Genomic DNA, 20,575 nt, shown 5'->3' on the forward strand with positions numbered 1-20,575 from the left:
GCTCGCACTGCCAGGACAAGAGGTGCCGGTTGGTGGTATAAACGAGCGGTAATTCCTCCATCTGGACATTTGGCTTGGTAATACCTCTGCTTTTCTTTTTTTCTTTTTTCTTTTTTTTTCCTGTTTTTTTGGCATGTTTGCAGCCTGTGCTTGAGCCTCTCCTCCCACCTCGGGCAGGGTAGCGACAGCGCCTGGTTTTAGGGGAGGAAACCAGTGGATACAGCAAAGCCGGACCCATCCTCACTGGAGAGGACAAAGAAATTCCCTGTCATTTCCCGTGATGTAATGAGCCAAACTCTTCCAGGAGCTCATGTTTAGCCCTAGAAACGCACTGCTGGAAAAACCTCCTGTAAAGCTCGTACGTGCCGAATATCTGGACGTGCCAAACTCCCGGCTGAGGCGGGCCGGAGCCACTGCACGGCAGGCAACGCCCGGCTTGAGGAAAGGTGTGCCGGCTCTCGGCGCGGAGCTCCTTGTCCTCATAGGAATGCGGGTACACCCGGCCCTGACTCACCTGAGCCCTTATCTCCCCTAAAAACAGAGGCAGCGGAGCCAACAGCATTGCCCTGGCTCGGACCCAGCCCCCGAGCAAGAGGAATTTCGCCTCTTTACCCCCACCCAGACCCTCAAAATCTGGCTGTGGCGCGCGGACTCCGGTGACGGTTTGCCGCGGGGGGCCGTGCCTCCCCCGGCTGCTTCCTCCTGCTGTCCTCCTCCGAGTTAGCTGCTTTCTCCCCAAACAGTCGAGCCGAGAGCCTAATAAGGGAAAAGAATGAGGAGAATCTCCATGGTCCAGCCTCCCCCCGGCCCGTCCGGTAGCAGCAAATTAGGAAAAAAAAAAAAACCAAAAACAACAACCCACGATGAGGGAAATGACGAGTGACTGGAAGCGCCCGGCAAGTCAGGAGTGGACCCGGGCTGTGCCAAGCCAGCGGCTACCCACCCCTCCCGGTGTTTTGGGATGCTATGGTGGCATCACCACCTCGAAAGGCAAAGCCTGGCAGTGGTCACCAGGCCTGGCTGGTAACGAAGCCCTTCTAATGAAGGCAGGACTGAGGATGGGAGACATTGCTCCTCGGCATCCCTTTTCTCCCCATCCAGACAGAAATCCTCATTTCTCCTGATTTTCGTAAATTTTTTTTTTTCCCTTCTGCTTGAGCTCCGGAGCCACTGCTCCTCAAAGGAAAAGCGGTTTCATAGTCAACCTGAGCCGCTAGCAACTGTAATTAGCGATCCTGCTAATTGCCGGCCGAGGCTGGTCTAATACAGACGCGTCCCTCATTCGCCTTTTTAACGCGCTGGAAAATGCCTCCCTGTTTCTTCTCCAGACCTTTGTTTAGTCTCTGCAACATCTTAAGAGCAGGCCGATAACCTGGAGTGCAGGAACGATTTCCTGCCCTAACGAGCTTCCCGTTGGCGGCCCTAACGAAGGGGATACAGCACGGCCGAAGCAGCAGATCTGCCCTGGTATGTTGGGCTCTGCTGGACCCCCTGTTGCCCACCCAGGCCCTCGGTGGGCTCCCTCGGGGTCTCGCTGCCCCTTTCCACGCATGTGGCTGTTTTCAGGCTGGCAACGCATGCTCCCATGCTGGATTTTTTTTTGCTTAAAACCCTGGAAATGAGACCAAAAGTGCCCAGCCGCTTGTGAGGGGTCTCACTGCAACCTGTTCCAGAGGAACCAGCAGTGTTATCAGGCTCGTTGCTCCACGGTTGCCTCAGTCAAGGTTGCTCTCGCCAGGGAAAGTGCTCGTGGGTGAGAAGCAACTATTTCAAAACTAAAAAAAAAAAAAAGCTATTTCAGTAGATTTCTAAATAAAGATACTTTTTTTGGTTTGTTTTTTTTTTTTTTTTTTAATTTTTTTTAGGACAGATTATTGTTGGTGGTGACCTAATGGAAAAATACTGATAGGGTTCTGCCCATAAATTTCCCCAAGTAAACAAACGCTCAGCCCTGTGCCACGGCCTCAGAGGACAGCAGAGAGGATTTCAGTCAGGTTTTCAAGTCGGTCTAAAGTCCGTGTCGGTGTTTGCCTTAAAAGGAAGGAAGGCTGCAAAAATCCTTCGGGATCGTTCCCGGCAGAGCCAGGCAGAGCCAATGCAGCCCACTGTGCTTGTGGGCGACAGGTGAAAAATAAAAACCCCCTCCCCAGCAAGCGACCTCCCATTGGCAGCCCCCAGTCCAGCATCTTGCTGGCAGGGCTGGTGACCAGCACCGCTGTGGCTTTTCAAAGCGGACTTTTGGCTTGTATGGAAAGATGTGCTCAAATGAATCCCTCTCCCCCTCCCCACAAAACCCCCTCCAGATTTGGCGGGGGGAAGGCGAGGTGGGTTTTGCTGGGCACGCTCCTCCCTTTCCCCTGTTTTCTCAAGGTTTCCAGGTGTTGCGTAAAATTGGAGGAAGATGGATCCTCCTTCCCCGAGGTGTGCCGGAGTTGGTTTTTCGGTGGGGTTGAGGGGAGGTCTCCCCCCGCCAAGGGGGGGTTGGCTCGGGCTCAGCGCCCAGGGAAGGTGCGGGGCCACCTATTCCTCACCGACAAAGGCTGCTTTGATACAATGCCTGGAAAGCATTTCTCCAGCGCCTCCGTGGGAAGGAAATTCCAGAAGCATGTGTGGAATCTCCTTTTTTAGTAACTTTTATTTGTAACACATTGCTGCGGGAAAGCTGCTCTTTGCCCGCCAGGCGGTCCTTAAGCTGGCTTCGTTAGGCTTGGCTCATCTCGTCCGGCTTGGCTCCATCCCGAGGCTGCCCAATACAGCGAGACACGCTCACCTGAACCACTTTTTGGGTTCAATTTGATGGCATTTAGCTAACGGGCTCCGAGTGCCTCAGTGCCGTCCTGCTTAGGGCATAGAAGCTTCAGCTCCGGGGGTACAGGTCGCCCCAGCTGGTAGAGGGGGGACCCAGGGGGGCGAGAGCAAGGGCTCAGCCCAGCAAACAGCCCCCGGCTCGGTGCCGAAGCTCTACCGTGGCTGCCCGGTAGCCGTCGGAAAAGAAATTCATGGGACTTGGAAGAGATCCGTCATCTTTTGAGGAAATGAGCTTCTGGGGAGGTTTTGGGAGAGCTCGAAGGCTTTTTATTGCTTTCTGCAACTATTTTTAACTCCTTGGCTGTTTCTATAGCGTTTCGGAAACAAGGACAGGCTTTTGGCGCCGCCGCAGAGATGGGGGGACCTCAGCCGGGGCCGTGGACGAGCTTGGGGGCTGTGGCGCGTCAGCTCAGCACGCCGGGCAGCCTCAAAAAGCACCGGAGAGGCCACGTGCCGAAAGGCAACCATCCCCACGGCTGGCTGTGACAGCTCCTTGGCCAGCAGCAGCAGCCTGATGTATCACGCAGCGGCTCGACCCTGGCGCCGCACGGTTTACTATTTTTACGCAGAGCAGCATCCTTGTAAAACCGGAGCCATACGAGCGAGCACCTCGACGGGGCTGAATCGCTCCAAACATAAAGTGGAAAAATTCCTTCAGAGGTGGAGTTTTATTCCTGTTTTTACGCTTGGTGTGTTGGTTGGGTTTTTTTTAGCAGCTGCGTACGGGTGGGTTTTGCCACGCTGGGCATGATTCAGCTCTTGACTTGCCTTTTCCACGTGCCGGGGCTCGCTTCGCAGCTGGTCTCTCCATCAAGTTTCCCCCGGCTGGCATCGCGGCACGCTCCGGCGAGCTCGCCTTGTTTGGTGACAACACCCGGGCACGCCTGGCAGAGGCATGCAGCGGCGTATGACTGTCATTGCTGAGCGGTTGTTCAGGGATGTCTGATGGGCCAAGGTCCTGATAAGCAGCCTGGGAACACCCTCTCTGGCTGCAGGTTTACCTCTCTCCTGCCCTTATACGGCCATCTTCTCTCTCCTTGCTGCTGGGATGCCGAGGTAGCCACACCACCAGCCCCAGGGCAAGTCACGGAGGCAACCTAGCACTTGTGAAATGCCAGATCGTAAGGTCCCAGAAGAGAAAAGGTGACTTTTTCCCAGCCACTGAGCTGCTTGGCACGTTCTCAGTGCTGTGGGGCTGCTCCTCCATGGCACAGGAGAGCTTGTCCAGGCTGTCCCGGTCTCTCTGCTGGGACGTGGGCTGCAAAAACAGTTTTAACAAACAGAGCCGCTGCGTTTCCCCCCTGAAGGTGACCCAGCTTTCCTGTTTGAGGTCAATCCTGGCGTATTTGTACTTCTGACGCCGTGAAGCCGGCATCCGGCTCGGGTGAGAAGTGGGCATGGATCCTGCACCGCTCAGCCGGGTGGATATGGCACCATGGCTATTGGACAGTATTTCTTCTCCTAAAATCGTGCCCTAAAAGCAGATATTGGGGTGGAGCGAGCCCTGCTCCTCAAACTGCCAGCTCCAGGGGTCTCAGTGCGGGATGGGCTCAGAGTCACCTCTGGATTTGGTTCCCAGCCTGGTCTGGGTTTAACCAAAACCTGGCTTAGCACGATCCTGACCCCCTTGCAGCCAGCAGTGCTGCTCCTGAGCCTGGGGGAAACACTTCCCCCTGGTCCTGGTGGGATGAATGGCTCGTTAAAAGCTGTCACTGCAGCATTCCCCGGCCGTGAGCTCACCGCAGCCCACGAGCCGGCTTTGAACAATGCTCCCTGTTCACCAAGCGGCAAGGAGACGGCGGAGGGAGGGGGGACCTAGGTCAATGGATGGACCAACAGGACCATCCGAAACCCAACCGTGGCCAGTGAGATCGCAACAGCCTTGGATTGGAGACAGAAAGAGCAGGAGTGATTGCGATTTCACGGTGTAAACTTTGCCGCTTGGTTAACGGTGGTTTGTTTTCCCCCCATGGAACCAAAGTGCCAGCAGCTACGAGTGCCAATCCAGAGCCTGAGCCTCCGGCTTTTTTGCAATAAAAGCTGCAATTTCAGGCCGTAATTCGGCAGCGCTAACGGCTCCGGGTGGAGCAGCAGGAAATACCTGCTTCGTGCGTTATTACCCAGTGCTGGGGTCTGCAGGGGAACCCCGGCTGCAAACTGCGAGCCGGCAGCACCTTTAATGTACATGAATGCCCAGTTCCCCTTTGGGAAATAACGCCCTGCTCCCGGGGAGACCGAGACGCATCCCAAAGCCTCGGTGCAGGAATCTGCGCTGTTTGCAGTTCGTCGTCTTGACCTTCACCAGCCACTGCCAGCAAATATTTGCTACTGAGCATCCGAGGGGGGGGACGAAGCGGAAAAACCTCTCCCCTTGCTGGCAAAGGCATTACTGCAAACCCCCCCTCCAGCTCCTGGAGCGTGGGTGGGCAGGGCTGGCTGCCTGTTTTGCAGGCAGCTGCCAGCCAGGACATCCTTCCTCCTGCTTGCTTGGCAGAGTCTGGCAGCTTTCATGGGGCGAATGCCCCCATGGGTCTCCAGTGTCCCTGCGGCGAGCAACCTGCCGGAAAGAAAATGGAGCCGGGGATCTGCCAGTGCCGTGGGGTGGCTTTTGTTCCCAGCAGACGTCACAGTGTGCCGGCAGGGTCCCCGTTTCCCTGTTTATTCTGCAAAATAACACACAAACCCTTAGTCCTGGGGTTTGACAACAACACAGGGGAGGGGTGGGTGAGGGGCGAGGGGTTGGAGATGGGGACAAGCAGCACCAGCCTGGGGGGACACGGTGAGTACGGCCCCCGAAAAGGGGGAGTCGGTGTATCAGTTCACAGTGAGGGGTGGTTTCTCCGGTTCCCGGTCTGACCGTCCTTCTCCCTGCCTTGTCCTCGCAGACGTTCACAGCTTGGTGCAACTCCCACCTGCGGAAGGCTGGCACGCAGATAGAGAACATCGACGAGGATTTCCGTGATGGCCTCAAGCTCATGCTGCTTCTGGAGGTGATTTCAGGTCAGTCCCCCCTACTCCATATTTTTGCTGGGCAGGACGTGTTGGTGTGACCTCCCATCCCTCCTGCCTGTATTGTCAATGTCCCCTGTACCTGTGCTATTCAAAGTGTGCAGGAGAGTCCCTGCAAGGTTTATAAAGCGGCATTTGAGGATGGTGGTGGGTTTGTTGGTTTTTTTAATGTGCCAATATACCTCAAAGCAAGTTTTTTGTCCTGTGGCCTCACCTCCTAAACACTCATCCTCCTCCATGTTCTTTCACTGTTAACCTTAAACAAAAAGCTTTAGTCCTGCTGGCTTCTCCTTTTCAGGGGAACGATTGCCAAAACCAGAGCGGGGAAAAATGAGAGTGCATAAAATCAACAACGTGAACAAAGCCCTCGATTTCATCGCCAGCAAAGGCGTCAAGCTGGTCTCTATAGGAGCTGAAGGTGAGTCTGGACCTCTGGCACGTCTTGGTGGCCCAATCCAGGCCACGGTGGGTAGTGGGAAAACTTGCCAGCTGGCACCAGCACCAGCTCCACCATGTCACCATGACGCGCGGTCTCTGCCCGCTGCCCCACAGCGTGACACCGCGAGCTGGTGCGGGGACCCGACGCTGGCACCCAAAAGATGTGCCGGCAACGCCTGCCTGCGATTTGCCTGACTTTATGGCAGCGGGCACAGCGGGAGCTGGTATTTTGAAGGTGATATTACACACCCCGGGTGGCGGGTGAGTCACGGTGCTGGGCGGCATACCTGGATTGTTGGCATGGGTTTGTCACTGCGGCCGCCGACCGGTCCGCAGTTGAGTCAGCTGGGAGGCGTCGCCGGTCTGGCTGCCGCAGGGGAGTCCGTGCACACCGTCCAGGAAGTACCGAGTGAGTGCTGCTCGCCACGTTGGAGCTCAGAGGTTAAAGGTGGCGCAGGCTTCTTCTCCAAGATCACTGCTCTTTCAGGGATGCTGTTGCGCAACACGGTTTTGCTGGACTCATGAGAAAAGAGTGGCTCCTTCCAGCCCGTGCCCCAAGCCCAGACGAAGTGAGGCTTGCTAGGCAAAGTGTGAACTCCCTCTCTCCTGTGGCAAGCGCCGGACACGCTGCAGGAGCCGTCCCAAGGTGTTTCGGTTGATTTTCAGCCTGCAGGCGGGGAGGTTTGATGATCGATTGAAGGCTTGGCTTCCTGCAGGGCCCATCGCATGGGTACCTGCTGCTGCCTTGACTATTTGCCATTGGTGATCGGGTGAAAAAAAAAACCAAACCTTTAGAAAAGCCAAATATTTGCAGCTGCGTTGTTCCAAGTCCTTCTGCCTGCTGTTCCCTTTGAGCCTTGCCTAGTGTTCGTACTGGCAGGAAAAGCATTATGGTTTAAAAAACAAAATTCCTCCCATTAGATGAGGATCTCTGATTTTCCTCAGTCGCAGGGTTCTCCAGGGCCAGGCCAGCTCCCAGCTCTGCCCCAGCTGTGTCGATTTGGTCCGTCCCCATGAAAATCAACCTGGGCAAACGGAGCAGAAAAAAACCTTTGCTTCGGTTTTTCTCTGGTTGCACATGAAACAGAGCATGTCCTTTGCCTTGGGGAACAGGCTCAGCATCGCCTTTGCACCAAACACGTGGACGTCAAAGAGTTCACATTGCAAACACCAGCTTGACGTGGGAGAGGACGCGGCACCATCGCGGTCCTGCAAGCCAAGAGCCTGCCAGCTAAAGAGAAGCGGGTTAAACACCGGATTTAATTCCCTCCCTCCCTTGTTCTGAGGTCTCTGTGCTCCTCCCTGGGGCTGGGGGAGAGGATTTCCCGGTCTGCATAGCAGCCAGGACCGCTTGCCTTGGGATTTACTCACTGCTGACAAAGCCCAAGGGCTGCCCCAGAGCTTTGGGGTGGTTTTTGCAGGGGACAGGGCCCCGTTTGGCAGCAGCTCACCTTGCAGAGCCAGTTTTTGAATAGGCTGGAAGACCGCAGCTCGCTCCAAAGTTATATCTTTGAAGTCTTGTCGGCTGGCGTTGCTTGCCTTGCTGGGGAACACTGCCTGTTCCCGAAACCGGTGCATGTTCCAACTGGTGCCACATTAAAATACAAGATGCGAGGGTGTGGTGGCGGTTACAACAGCCATTTATCCACCAAAGTCTCCCACACATCAGCTGAATGGTCACTGCAGGCAACTGCTCCTTGAGCATCTTGACTTAATCCCTCAACCTCCCCCCAAAACAAGCGCTTGGGTTGCTCAAGAGGTGAGAAATGTCACATCTGCTTGTTCAAGGAGATACCTTCCAGCCTCCCTGGCCAGGAGTGGGCCAGAGCTTCTTGGGAACCGTGGTTCCATTCTCCTCGGTGGTTGAACAAGCTGTCCCATCAGCTTGGGATGCCGCGGGCTGTGGCAGGTCACCGTCCGGATGCGCTGAAGATGCGGCTGGCCCAAGGTCTGGCAGAGACGGAGCTGGGCATTAACACCACCATTGTGAAACTGAGTTTGCAGACGTTTATTTTGGAGGATGTTTGTTCCAGTTCTGGACTTATTTGGTCATGAAAGACATGGGACAGGGATCCGACGTGTTGTGGGTGAAGAGCAAGCAGCATGTTATGGGATCGTCTCATCGCTTCCGACGTACCAGACAAAGGCGCGCAGCGAAATCAAAGCATGGGGTGGGTTGGGTGGCGAGCCCAAATCTGGGCTCTGGGGTGCTGCTCCGGCAGCTCCTGCCTGTTTCTCTGTACCCAAAGGCAAAGCAGGGAGGGGAAGAAGCTGCCTGCATGCCGGTGGCATTCTCTGGCATCCTGCTCCCCTGAAGATCTTACGAGCTCCTCGCCTGTCCTTCCAAGCTGCGAAGCAACTGGTGTCTCTCTGGATGTGCTGGAGGGGCAGTCCTAGCGTTGGACTTCCCGATGAGGTGCCGGAGAGCCGCAGACCTTCCCCGCTGGCTCCCTGCTCCCGCATCTCTTGGAGTTACCCGGTAGATGGGAAGGGACAGTGGCTGTCTCCAGCCGTGGGAAGCTGAATGTCTGTTTTTAACCTTTGGCTTTCAGAGATAGTCGATGGCAATGCGAAGATGACGCTGGGCATGATCTGGACCATTATCCTCAGATTTGCCATTCAGGACATCTCAGTGGAAGGTAAGGGGTGGGGATACGTGCACCACAGGCGGCATCACACACCGAATCCACTTTCCGAATCTGCTGGCAAGGCTGCTCCGGCTGGTTTGTGACCTGCTGTGTCCCTTTGCAGAAACCTCGGCGAAGGAGGGCTTGCTACTGTGGTGTCAGAGGAAGACGGCTCCCTACAAGAACGTCAACGTGCAGAACTTCCACATCAGGTAACCCTCCTCGGCGTCCGCCTCGGCTCTGAGATCCGCTCCTTCACATGCTGCAGTAGGCATTAGTGCTGCTCCCCTGGGCTTTGAGGCTCCTCTGAAATATTCAGTGGCGAAGCTTTCAGCACAGCGCGGCTGGAAGGAGAAAATGCAGCTTGTGCTATTTTTTTGTTGTTCTCCTGCTGCAGTTACACCTGAAATCATAGAATAGTTTGGGTTGGAAGGGGCCTTTAAAGGTTATCTAGTCAAGCCCATAAATATCTGCCCCTTATCCGGGCTGCCTTTCCTGGAGAGGTTTTCCAGGGTCGGAGGAAGATGCACAATTCATCTTGGCCTTTCTACTATAAATTAGTGAACCGAGGAGGGGTGGACAAGAGGGATGTCAGGGGATCCACGTGTGCGAATTTAAGCCCTGTGCTGGCACAGAGATCTCACTCTCCGCTCCTCTCTTGCAGCTGGAAGGATGGTCTTGCTTTCAATGCCTTGATCCACAGACACAGACCGGAGCTCATCGAATATGACAAACTCAGAAAGGTAAAACTCAGTGGTAGTGCAGTCTCTTCTCTGCTGCTTTTCTCGACTGAAAACCGAGCTTTGAGCTGGTGGAGAAGCACGGCTGTCTGTCCACTCATCTGCTTAACTGCCTCAGCAAGGTGTCTGGGCTCCCTGCAGCCCTCGGCCACCAGCTCTCTTCATTAGCTCTTCTCCTCTCTCTAGGATGACCCCGTGACAAATCTGAACAATGCCTTCGAAGTGGCAGAGAAGTACCTTGACATCCCCAAGATGCTGGATGCAGAGGGTAAGCTCTCCGGGTGTTTCGAGCTGTAACGCACTGCCAAAGGGTGACGTTGTCCACATGCCATAAACATCCGGGTCCTTGATGGAAGATCCACTCCTTTGGGTGCCCAAGGAAGTGTGCCAGCGGCCAGCCTTGCTCAGAGCAGGGGAGGGAGGTGGTTTAACGTCAGGGCACTGTATTTAACACACTCTTCTGCCCATACAGGTATATTTATCTGGCTTTTAAGCACTGCTTGTTTGTGGGATTCCAGCCTAAAGAGGAGCTGGCTCCTAGGCACAGCGTGGAGAGCGAGCCTGGCTCGTGCCAGAGGTGGCGAACATCCCCCTCTCAGTCTAACCCTTGTTGTTCACTTGCAGACATTGTCAACACAGCTCGCCCCGACGAGAAAGCCATCATGACCTATGTGTCGAGCTTCTACCATGCCTTTTCTGGGGCTCAGAAGGTACCGGAGGCAGCTGTGTCCATCTTGCTGTAACATTTCCGACTGCAGCATCCTACACTCATGCGACTTCTCTTTCAGATGGCCGTTTTGTCTCTTGTTGACTTGGGAACCAGGCCTCAGCTCGTTCACATGGGTTTAAAAAGCCACTCGGCTTCCCCAAATCTGTCTGTAATGTGACACTAGTGCAGCTGGGCCAAGGGGCTGGCAGAGCACCAGCCTGGCACTAACCTGGGGCAGAAAGGAGCTTCCTGAAGCTGCTTAATGAGTCTTGGGAGCTCAGATATATCTCAAAACGAAGCCTCAGCACTTTCTAAGAGGCTGAGCTATTAAGCAGGGGAAGCACAGCGGCAAAAATAACCCCATCAGCCAGCTCTGGTTTGGATCCCAGGTCCCAGCAAGCGCTTGTTCCCCTCCGCTGCATGCCCGAGGGGTGTTGAGGATTGCCGTGCCGCTTCTTCACCCTCTCTCCTCCCTTTCTCTCTGCGCAGATATTGTAGGCACTCTCAGGCCCGATGAGAAGGCCATCATGACATACGTTTCCTGCTTCTACCACGCTTTCTCGGGTGCTCAGAAGGTGAGCTTTGCTGGGTGGAGCTGCGCGCTTGGGTCAAGCTGCTACTAACATCGGACCTTCGGTCTCCCGAGGGTTGTTGCGCTGCTGCACGGCTTCTGGAAGCATAAAAACGGGGCTAGCTTTAGCTCCGCTTCACTCGGGAAAAGGGCAAAGCATAAACTCCTGTCCAGGAGGAGAGCTGGGCTGGCTCCTGCACTGGAGAAGACTTTCCAGGCTTAGCCTAGCTGGGCTTTTGTCACCGTATGGGCAGGAGGTAACCTGGGTAAACTGAGGAGAGCCCGAGTCCTGGTTTGCACCACGACCTGGGTTTCTGATGCATCTCTTCGGTGCAATCTGGGCTTGCGAGAGCTCGAGGTGATGTCTTAAATCAGCTTTACCTGCGGGCTTGGGGAGAGGGGGGGCTGGTGTTCCCTCCAGCCCAGTCTGAGACCTTCGTTAGCGAGACTCGTTAGACCAGCACTCAGAGCCAGGCACGAAATCCGTCATCGTGTCAGGGTGCTGCCTGTCACTGTGGGGTGCCTGGGGAGGGCTCCTGACCTACCTCCCCGCTCAGTACCATCACTCAGCTGCCCTTTCCTTTCCTTTCCTTTCCTTCCTTCCTAAACATCTCACGTTAGACCCAAAAGCGAGGTGGCTCGCAGCGTGGTGGGTGTGTTTTAAGAGACATTGCTGTTTCGGGCAGATTAGCAATTACCATTTTGTGCTAATCAGAGGGATTCAGGAAGCGAGTGAGCCTTTCGGACAGCTGGAGGCTGAGAAAGCCATCGGCATGTGAAGAGCTGGGGCTGAACCTCAGCTTGTGTGGAAGCAAACCAGGTCTTGATCCGCACAGCTGAATTGTGGTCAGACCCCTCCGAGTGTGGCCAGTGCCAAGCTCTCGAGGACGGCTGCCCCACGGCACGGGCTGCCACTGCTACCCACGGCTTTGGGAAGCTGCTGTCCCAAAGGGGGGTAAACCCAAAAGGCAGAGACCCTGTCTCTGCATGGCTCCACCGCCGACAGCTGCTCTGCAGGCGCTGGCATCGCAGGTTTTACACTGGCTGGAGGTCCTGTGCAGCTGTGGGATGGTTAATGAAGGTTGGGGTTAATTTTCTGGCTGTGTGAAACCCCTGCAGCAGCAGCCTGCATCTGGAGCACTGCAAATCCCAACCTGGCAGGTGGTTTTTATTCTTGCTGGTCCGCTCCAGGCTGGTGTGCCCTCCTCATCAGCTGGCCTCGATTAGCTGCGGGAACATGTGCTGTTTTCTTCTGCGCCGTGCTGGGAGGCGGCAGTGCCTGGCTTCGGCGGGGAGCGTGGCTAACATGGTTAAGCCGCACCCGGGGGAGCAGGAGGAGCAGCCCGGTGCCACATCCCATCTCCCTCCTGCCTTTTCCTTGGGTTTCAGACCTCTGATGCCTAGCTTTTCTCTTTTTATTTATTTATTTTTACTTTTCCCCTGTGGCGACTCGTTTTTCCTCTTCCCCATCCTTCTGTAGACCCTCTCCACTATTTCTGTTGATGTCTGGCTTTCAACTCCTCTTGGACTCTTTCTGTGCTGCCTACCAAGGTACTCGATCCCCCAAGCTTATCTTTTCTGCCTCCTCCTCACCTTCCCACCCAGTGTAGAGAGGATCTGCCTTCATGGAAGAGCAGAAGACCAAAGGATGGTGCTTAGAGATGGGTAACAAAAAAAAAAAAAAAAAACAAAAAAAAGAGGAGCAGCCTGGGTGTGATGGGCTTTCTCCTACTCCATGGAAAGCAGTGCCTGACCCCGGCAGGGCAGCGCGCCTCCGGACAGAAAGCAGGGAAGGAAAAACACTGGGGCAGCGCAGGTCTTGCTCGTGACAGTAGCACGCTCAGTGTGGCCACAGGCTTCGGGGCTCCAGCACTCGAAACCCAAGTTTGCCTTGTCCGTGAAGCTGTTGGTAAGGTTTGACCCACGATGCTCATGCGGAGGTAGTGATGCTGGAGGTGTGCTGGAAGTCGCCTGTGATGGTCTTGGGGAGCCTGACTTTCTGCAGCCTCGAAACCGGGCTGCGTCTCCCCTGCACGGTGCTCAGAGATCCTCTGCACCCAGCCGGGCTGCCGGAGGGGGATGCTCTGCGGCTCCCAAATCCCCCAGGCCAATCGGAGCGCTGCTCTGGCAGAACAGGTCTGGTTGGGATGGGGACATGCGAGTTGGGGCACCACAGCTTTCCACAGCTCTGAATCCTTCCTTGTGCTGCTCTTCCCCTCCAGGCCGAGACCGCAGCAAACCGCATTTGCAAAGTGCTGGCTGTCAACCAGGAGAACGAGCACCTCATGGAAGACTACGAGAAACTCGCTTCTGACGTAAGCTACCCGGCCGCTCCATCACCGGTGGTGTTGGGGGGGACCCGTGCCCCCTAAAGCCATCCTCCCTCTGCTGTTCTCCACCTCCCACCCATCAAATCCCATTCCCCCCCACAGCTGCTGGAGTGGATCAAGCGTACCATCCCTTGGCTGGAGGACCGCAGCCCGCAGAAGACCATACAGGAGATGCAGCAGAAGCTGGAAGACTTCCGTGACTACCGGCGCGTCCACAAGCCCCCCAAAGTGCAGGAGAAATGCCAGCTGGAGATCAACTTCAACACCCTGCAGACGAAGCTCCGGCTGAGCAACAGGCCTGCTTTCATGCCCTCCGAGGGGAAGATGGTCTCGGTGAGCAGCTCCTGGAGCATCCTACGCTGGCAAGGGGGAGTAGAGTTGGGAGACCAGGGGGTGATGAGGTGGAAGGGGGGGTCCAAGCATTCTGAGTACTGTGGGTGAGAGCATGGAAGCTGGAGCTCCTATCCTGTGCTCCCAGAGGGGTTTTGGAGATGGATTCCTCTTCAGCTTCTCCCAAAACCCGCGCTGATGTAAGACAGGGCTCCCAAACTGGCCAGAACAGCTTCGGAGGGGGAGGAGGGGACCCTGCTGCTGGTGGCAGTGACAATGAGGAGTTGGGGAAAAAACAGTCATTCCCACCCTGGTGGACCCCTGAGCCCGAGGCCCCTCTGCCTTGTCCCCAGGACATCAATAACGGCTGGCAGCACTTGGAGCAAGCTGAGAAGGGCTATGAGGAATGGCTGCTGAACGAGATCAGGCGGCTGGAGCGGCTCGACCACCTGGCTGAGAAGTTCAGGCAGAAGGCATCCATCCACGAGGCCTGGACCGAAGGTAGTGGGTCGGGGGGGCACTTTTAGGTGGCGGGGGGGATGGGGAGGTTTTGTGTCCATCACAGGCGGGTCACCCTGAGAGTGACGAAGCTCTCGGAAAGCACCTTGACCCTATTAAAATCTGTGAGCTGCCCTGCTTCTCCGGGAGCAGGAGGGACCATCCGTGCTGTGGACTGCAGCAGCGGGGCCAACATGGTGGCGAGCTGCTGGTGTGAGCAACCAGGGTCCCTGTCCCCTTTCCCTGCTCTAAGATCAGCACGTCTTGGAGATGCTCTTTGTTATTTCAGGGTTTCTGGATACGTATCAGCTTGGGCAAGGGGAAAAAGCTGTTCGTTTGGGGTCTGTCTTCTGAGGAGATGCCTCCTGCAAGCCGGAGGACTCGCCTCGGTGCCTCTCCGAGCGCATTCAGAGGGGGACAAAGTGTCAGCCCTGCCAGGGAGGTGACAGCCCTCGCTCCTCTGTCCCTAGGCAAGGAAGCCATGCTGAAGCAGAAGGACTATGAAACCGCCACCCTGTCGGACATCAAAGCCCTCATCAGGAAGCATGAAGCCTTCGAGAGCGATCTGGCAGCACACCAGGACCGCGTGGAGCAGATCGCAGCAATCGCGCAGGAACTCAAGTACGTCTCCACACCCTCGAATACTCCGGGGACCCTGGGACACTCTGAGCTTTGGCCCCTTCCTCCCCTGCTCTCTGCAAAACCTTTCGTACCGGGAGTCTCACGGCAAAACCCGGACCGCGGCTCACCTCCGAGCGCCGCGCCGGTGGCTGCCTCCTCTGCACAGTGCCCCTATTGTTCTGCCTGTCCCTTCCCCCTCCTGTTTTCTCCACTGCTAGAATACGGTTATTGTAAGGCAGCCTGGGCAGCCCAGCTCTTTTTTTTCTTCCCCCCAGTCAGATAAACTTGCACACAATTAGTACACTGAAAGCCAAAGGCAGGGCCAAGCCATGAATGGAGCCCTTATTCCAGTGGCCTGAGTCACTGACAACCGGGAAACGGGGACATGCGGCTGAGGAGCATGGAAAACGCTGCAGCAAGGAGCGAGGCAGGAGCCGAGGAGCCGTGGCGGCTCAGGCAGGAGCCGGTCTTGTGCGTGCTGGGCTTTTAATGAGCTCCGGTGTCGCCGTCGGCAGAGCTTGCCCTGCTCGCCGCCTCAGCGGGAGCTCTGAAAGCCACTGGAAGGGCCGCTCGTAGCTGAGCACGTGCCTGCGTTGGGATGTGGCTGGCAGTGATGTGGGGGGGCTTTAGCCCATCCCAAAGCGGCTCTCGTGGTCCCTTCCAGCCCCAAACTCTGCACCTGCCCCGTCTCCTCACGCTGCTGTGTTTCTTCCCCCTGCTAAAGCGAGCTGGATTACTACGACTCGCCCAGTGTGAATGCTCGGTGCCAGAAGATCTGCGACCAGTGGGATGTTCTAGGCTCCTTGACACACAGCAGGAGAGAGGCTCTCGAGGTAAGGACAACCCGTCTCCTTGCTGGCTCCCTGCCCTGGATGGAGGGGACAAGACCACCATGGTGTGGGGGTTTCCTCTGCTCCTATAACTCCTCCCGGCCACGTGCAGAAAACAGAGAAGCAGCTGGAAATGATCGACGAGCTGCACCTGGAGTATGCGAAGAGGGCGGCCCCCTTCAACAACTGGATGGAGAGCGCCATGGAAGACCTTCAGGACATGTTCATCGTCCACACCATCGAGGAGATCGAGGTAGGAGGCCGCGGGAGGAGAGGTGCGATGGCTCTGTAGCCTTCAGCTTTCTACAGAGACGTTTGCCTCCTGTTTTGAGATGGCTGCTTGGCCGTTTCTCGTGCGAGCTCTGGGGTCTGCAAGATCCAGGGAGCTTCTCTTGGGGGGAAGGATGAGCTGGTATAAAATCACTCTCACAGCAGCTCCCCAAACCTGGCCCCAGCCTCTAACCCACATCCTGTCTCCTGCAGGGACTCATTGCTGCTCACGACCAGTTCAAGTCCACCCTGCCCGACGCCGACAAGGAGCGTGAGGCCATCCTGGGCATCCAGAGGGAAGCACAGCGGATCGCAGACTTCAACAGCATCAAGCTCTCTGGGAACAACCCCTACACCTCTGTAACCCCGCAAATCATCAACTCCAAGTGGGAACGGGTAAGTGCCTCCTCCAGCATCAGCACCACATGTAGCCAAAGCGCCAGCGAGGCCATCTGTTAGTGTGCCAGTAAATAATGAAGGGATCGTCTGTGAGGCTGTAGCTCCTGCTCCCTCCACAGCCGGACGCTCCACAAGTTCCTTCCCCTTGTGCCTGGAGCACCGTGGGTTTCCACGGCTGTGCCTTTCCGTAGCCACCTTTCTGAAATACCTCGATCCCCACAGCCCGGGCAAAGGTTTGTCCCCGCTGCCACATGGTGCCCGTGGCTCTTCCAGCGCCATCCCCTTCTCCTCGCAGGTCCAGCAGCTGGTGCCAAAGAGGGACCATGCCTTGCTCGACGAGCAGAGCAAGCAGCAATCCAACGAGCATTTACGTCGGCAGTTTGCCAGCCAGGCCAACATTGTGGGGCCCTGGATCCAGACCAAGATGGAGGTGAGGGCTTGGCCGGCATTGGAGATGGGTGGCTGGCAGCGGTTATCCTGGCGGCTGGTGGGCTCTGCCGGAGCCGGAGTGCCATCTGCCGTTCAGAGGGCTGGGGAGGGCAGAGCCGCAGCCTCGGAACCTCACTTTGGAGCAAGAGCTGCCCCGTGTCTGCATTGCCCTGGCTCCAAAAAAGAAGGGAAAGCGATGAATCCGTTGATAAAATCAGCCCGGTGCACCCCGGGGCTCATGCTTAGGCTTGCTAGCAGCTGTCAGCCCCCGCGTCAGGCATAGGCGGATGGATGGGTTGGTTCAGAGCTCATGGAGTTGCTCCTGGTGTGCCCGATCCTGACCGGGCCCCGCTGGGGTTGTTTTCCCCCTCTCCACCTTCCAGGAGATCGGGCGTATCTCCATCGAGATGAACGGCACACTGGAGGACCAGCTCAACCACCTCAAGCAATACGAGCAGAGCATCGTGGACTACAAACCCAACATCGACCTGCTGGAGCAGCAGCACCAGCTCATTCAGGAGGCGCTGATCTTCGACAACAAGCACACCAACTACACCATGGAGGTGGGTTCCCTTCGCCCGCCCAGACTCGAGGATGGTGAAGGGAGACCTTTGAGCCTTCCTTGCAGAGCTGAGCCAGGCTTCAGCTCTCTCCCTCCTGGTGCACCCAGAGGGTTCGGTGACACCCAAAGGTGCCCTCTCCCTTCTAGTTGGAGCCTTCCAAAGCCTGGGCTCAAGTCGGGGTGCTGGGGTGTCACCAGTAGCTGCTTCCCATCCAGTGACTCCTGCTTCCCTCACCACAAGAATCACCATCAAATGGTGGCATGCCTCAACTCGGCAAGCCAGGTTGTCCCTTCCCTGAGATCCTCACCCCTCCTCTCACCCTCCAGCACATCCGCGTGGGCTGGGAGCAGCTCCTCACCACCATTGCCCGCACCATCAACGAGGTGGAGAACCAAATCCTCACCCGCGACGCCAAGGGCATCAGCCAGGAGCAGATGCAGGAGTTCAGGGCTTCCTTCAACCACTTCGACAAGGTACCGGGGCACCTCGAGCGCGCTGGGGCCATGCTGCCAAAACCTGCCTTCGCGTCTCGGCTGTCGGCTTCCCCTCGGGGCAGGGGTTGCAGAGGGAGCTGACGTGCTGCCCCTCATCATGTGTGTCCCCCCCCAACAAAGCCGCTGCTGCTCTTTCGGAGGAGCAAGACCCACGGGATTATTTCCCCCCCTCCCCGGTGCTGGAACGCAGCCCTAGGATGTGGAGGGGGTGACAGAGCCCTGCTTTCAGCCTCCTCCAGGCAGCAAAGCCAGTGTGCCTTCCACTAACGACATGTCTCTCCCCCTTCCCACACCCGCCCCCGGTGCATGTCTCCGGCCCCTCATGCCCCCCCTCGACGGCTGGCGCGGCTTCCCCCCGTGCCGCGGCGCAGGACCATGGCGGTGCCCTGGGACCAGAGGAGTTCAAAGCCTGCCTCATCAGCTTGGGATACGACGTGGAGAATGACCGACAGGTACCCAGCCTCGCCGCCCTGCGGCCGCAGACGCCATTAACCTCTCTCCTTTCTCTCTTCCTCCCCATTCCGTGGTCTTCCTCCCCTTCCACGCTCCTCCGCCCACATCCATGCTGGATTTCCCCCTGCGACCTCCCTCCCCTGTCGACTGCCAAAAACGCCTTCTTTAACTGAATCTCTGCCTCTCTCTCTCCTCCATTCCTCCCTGCCCTCCTGGGTTTTCCTTCCTCTTCCTCTCCGTCTCTGCATGCGCTCTCCGTCTCTGCCCTCTGTGGCCGGCTCTCTCTCCTCTTCCTCCTCTTCACCCTCTCGGAGTAGAAGCGCACGGGAAGCATGGACACCGATGACTTCCGAGCCCTCCTTATCTCCACGGGATACAGCCTGGTATGCTATCTGCTATTTCCCCCCTTTTTTTTTTCCCCACTTTTTCCCCTTTCCAATCTTTTCATTGCCTGCAAACCTCCGGGGCTGGCACACACTGCAGGGCGGGTGGGAGAGGGCTGGGGGCGGGAGGGGACGGTGCCAAAAGCCGGGAACTACTCTGGGCGCTTCGTTTGTGCCACGGTGATCCCTGACGACTCGGGAGATTCCCTTCCCGTGTGGCGGAGGGGTCTCACGGTGGGCTTGAGCCAGGTCTGGCGGCCATCACCGAACGCCGGAGAGCCCGGCAAAGGTCTGGTGCACCCTCCTCTCACCGCGGTCCCCCTCCCACCAGGGTGATGCTGAATTCAACCGGATAATGAGCGTCGTCGATCCCAACAACAGCGGGATCGTCACCTTCCAAGCTTTCATTGACTTCATGTCCCGGGAGACCACCGACACGGACACGGCTGACCAAGTCATCGCCTCCTTCAAAGTCCTGGCCGGGGACAAGGTGAGGCACGGTGGGGCGACTGGCGACGGGAGTTGTCCCTGCGGTCTGTGGATGTTCATCTCCTTTTTTTTCCCCCCCCAATCCACCCCAGAACTACATCACGGCTGAGGAGCTGCGGCGAGAGCTGCCCCCCGACCAGGCGGAGTACTGCATTGCCCGCATGGCTCCTTACCAGGGCCCCGATGCCATCCCCGGAGCCCTGGACTACAAGTCCTTCTCCACAGCGCTCTACGGCGAGAGCGACCTCTGAGCCCGGCCGCCGTGGCGGCGGCACCGGCAGCACCAAGCGCTGGCGCTTCCCGGCAGGAGCCAAGCCCCCATTTGGTTTTTTTTTTTTTCTTCCGTGCTCTGCATACACACACACACACACACACACCGACACCGGCTGTTCCCTCCAGCTGTGGGGTCTTCCCGGGGAGGGGATCACAGAAAAAGCCACGGGCGCCCCACCATCCGGTTATTGCGTATTATGCCGACCACGTACCTATGCAATGATTTATTTTGGGTTCTGTTGTTTTGTGGTTTTTTTTTTTTTTTTCACTTCGCTCTGCGGGGAGGGCAGGCTGCGAGCTGGCAGGGAGTGGGGGGGGTTCTCACCTTTTAGTCGCTTCGGGTTTCTTGGCAGGGGAGCAGGGAGTCTCAGCGCGCCTGGCAGCTCTGGCTCAGATGGTTATTTTTTTTAATATAAACCCCTTCTATTTTTTCAACTGACGGAACAGGACGGCTGCCAGCTGCTGGCATGTTCAAAGGGAGACCCCTCCTCCTGCCCTGCCTCTGCCCTCTTTTAATTTATGCCTCTCCGTAGCAGAAAATCCGAACGGGGTCTTTGCGGAACTGGCTTCGGCCCCTCTGCCCCAGCTCGGGGATGGGGGTGGGAATCTCGCCCCAGTGCAGCCCCCTCCCCAGCATGTCCCTCCCACCTTGGAGCAGGTTTTTCTGAGGACCAAAAACCTTAAAAAAAAAAAAAAAAAAGCAAAAACGAAAAAAAAAAAAGCCTGATCTTCTAAAATTTAAATGAAAGCCAGAAGGTTCCTATTTACTTTATTAACTTACGGATTTATTATATAAATATATATTCACCTAGCAGCATATATTACCGGTTTTCTTTGTCATGTAATTAAAATATTGCTGATAACTGTTAACGACAGAGACTGTACCATTCCTCACTGCTGTTGTCCCTCCTGTCCTGGGCCGGGGGAGCACTGGGGACCCCCCCCCCCACAGCTGGGACCCCCCACCTCTGCTCGAGTCTGTTTGGAGGATCCTGGGGCACAGGACAATAAAAGGTGTCAGATTTTTAAGGGCAACGAGATGCATCTTTCTCCTTCTGGGTGGCTCTGCTGGGGAGTACGAGGCAGGCAGTGTCCAGCCCCAAAATCCCAGTAATTTGGCTCAAAAGCCCTTAGGAAGCGGGACCCTCCCAGGAAGGTTTCTGTCCTGGGGTTTTTTTTGGAGATTATGGCTGAAATGGAGAAAAAACAGCCAAGCAGATCCGGAGGGGCAGGAGCTGCTGCCACATCCCAGCTCTGCCCCATAACTGCTGGGGGTCCCGGCCCCACAGCCGAGCTGCCCTTGGGGCAGGT

General features: G+C 56.6%; 1 protein-coding gene across 3 annotated transcripts; it reads left to right on the top strand.

Moving 5' to 3' along the window:
• The first annotated feature begins 5,614 nt into the window (after nucleotides 1-5,614).
• ACTN4 (actinin, alpha 4) lies at nucleotides 5,615-19,825 on the top strand. 3 transcript variants are annotated; one of them, XM_010566390.1, is made up of 21 exons: nucleotides 5,673-5,808; nucleotides 6,116-6,235; nucleotides 8,808-8,894; nucleotides 9,007-9,094; nucleotides 9,547-9,625; nucleotides 9,809-9,890; nucleotides 10,247-10,332; nucleotides 13,125-13,217; nucleotides 13,335-13,565; nucleotides 13,916-14,063; nucleotides 14,531-14,681; nucleotides 15,406-15,514; nucleotides 15,624-15,764; nucleotides 15,995-16,177; nucleotides 16,476-16,610; nucleotides 16,993-17,172; nucleotides 17,499-17,645; nucleotides 18,038-18,118; nucleotides 18,437-18,502; nucleotides 18,834-18,992; nucleotides 19,084-19,825. In XM_010566390.1, exons 1-21 carry the CDS (start codon nucleotides 5,784-5,786, stop codon nucleotides 19,240-19,242), a joined length of 2,550 nt encoding a protein of 849 aa, XP_010564692.1. In that variant the 5' UTR covers nucleotides 5,673-5,783; the 3' UTR covers nucleotides 19,243-19,825. The 3 variants fall into 3 exon arrangements, with proteins under 3 accessions (XP_010564690.1, XP_010564689.1, XP_010564692.1); XM_010566388.1 differs by lacking the exon at nucleotides 18,437-18,502 and having other exon boundaries at nucleotides 5,615-5,808; XM_010566387.1 differs by lacking the exons at nucleotides 10,247-10,332; nucleotides 18,437-18,502 and adding an exon at nucleotides 10,821-10,906 and having other exon boundaries at nucleotides 5,616-5,808.
• The last annotated feature ends 750 nt before the right edge of the window (nucleotides 19,826-20,575 follow it).

The sequence above is a fragment of the Haliaeetus leucocephalus genome, unplaced genomic scaffold (genome assembly GCF_000737465.1).
Source record: "Haliaeetus leucocephalus isolate CR32 unplaced genomic scaffold, Haliaeetus_leucocephalus-4.0 Scaffold210, whole genome shotgun sequence".
Lineage (NCBI taxonomy): Eukaryota > Metazoa > Chordata > Aves > Accipitriformes > Accipitridae > Haliaeetus > Haliaeetus leucocephalus.

What these genes read in the sequence shown, in the direction of transcription:
- ACTN4 (XM_010566390.1), top strand. Translation starts at nt 5,784, where the DNA reads ATGCTGCTTCTGGAGGTGATTTCAG. An exon ending in TCAGGACATCTCAGTGGAAG is followed by an intron (nt 8,895 to 9,006) that starts GTAAGGGGTGGG and finishes GTCCCTTTGCAG; the next exon opens with AAACCTCGGCGAAGGAGGGC. An exon ending in TCAACTCCAAGTGGGAACGG is followed by an intron (nt 16,178 to 16,475) that starts GTAAGTGCCTCC and finishes TTCTCCTCGCAG; the next exon opens with GTCCAGCAGCTGGTGCCAAA.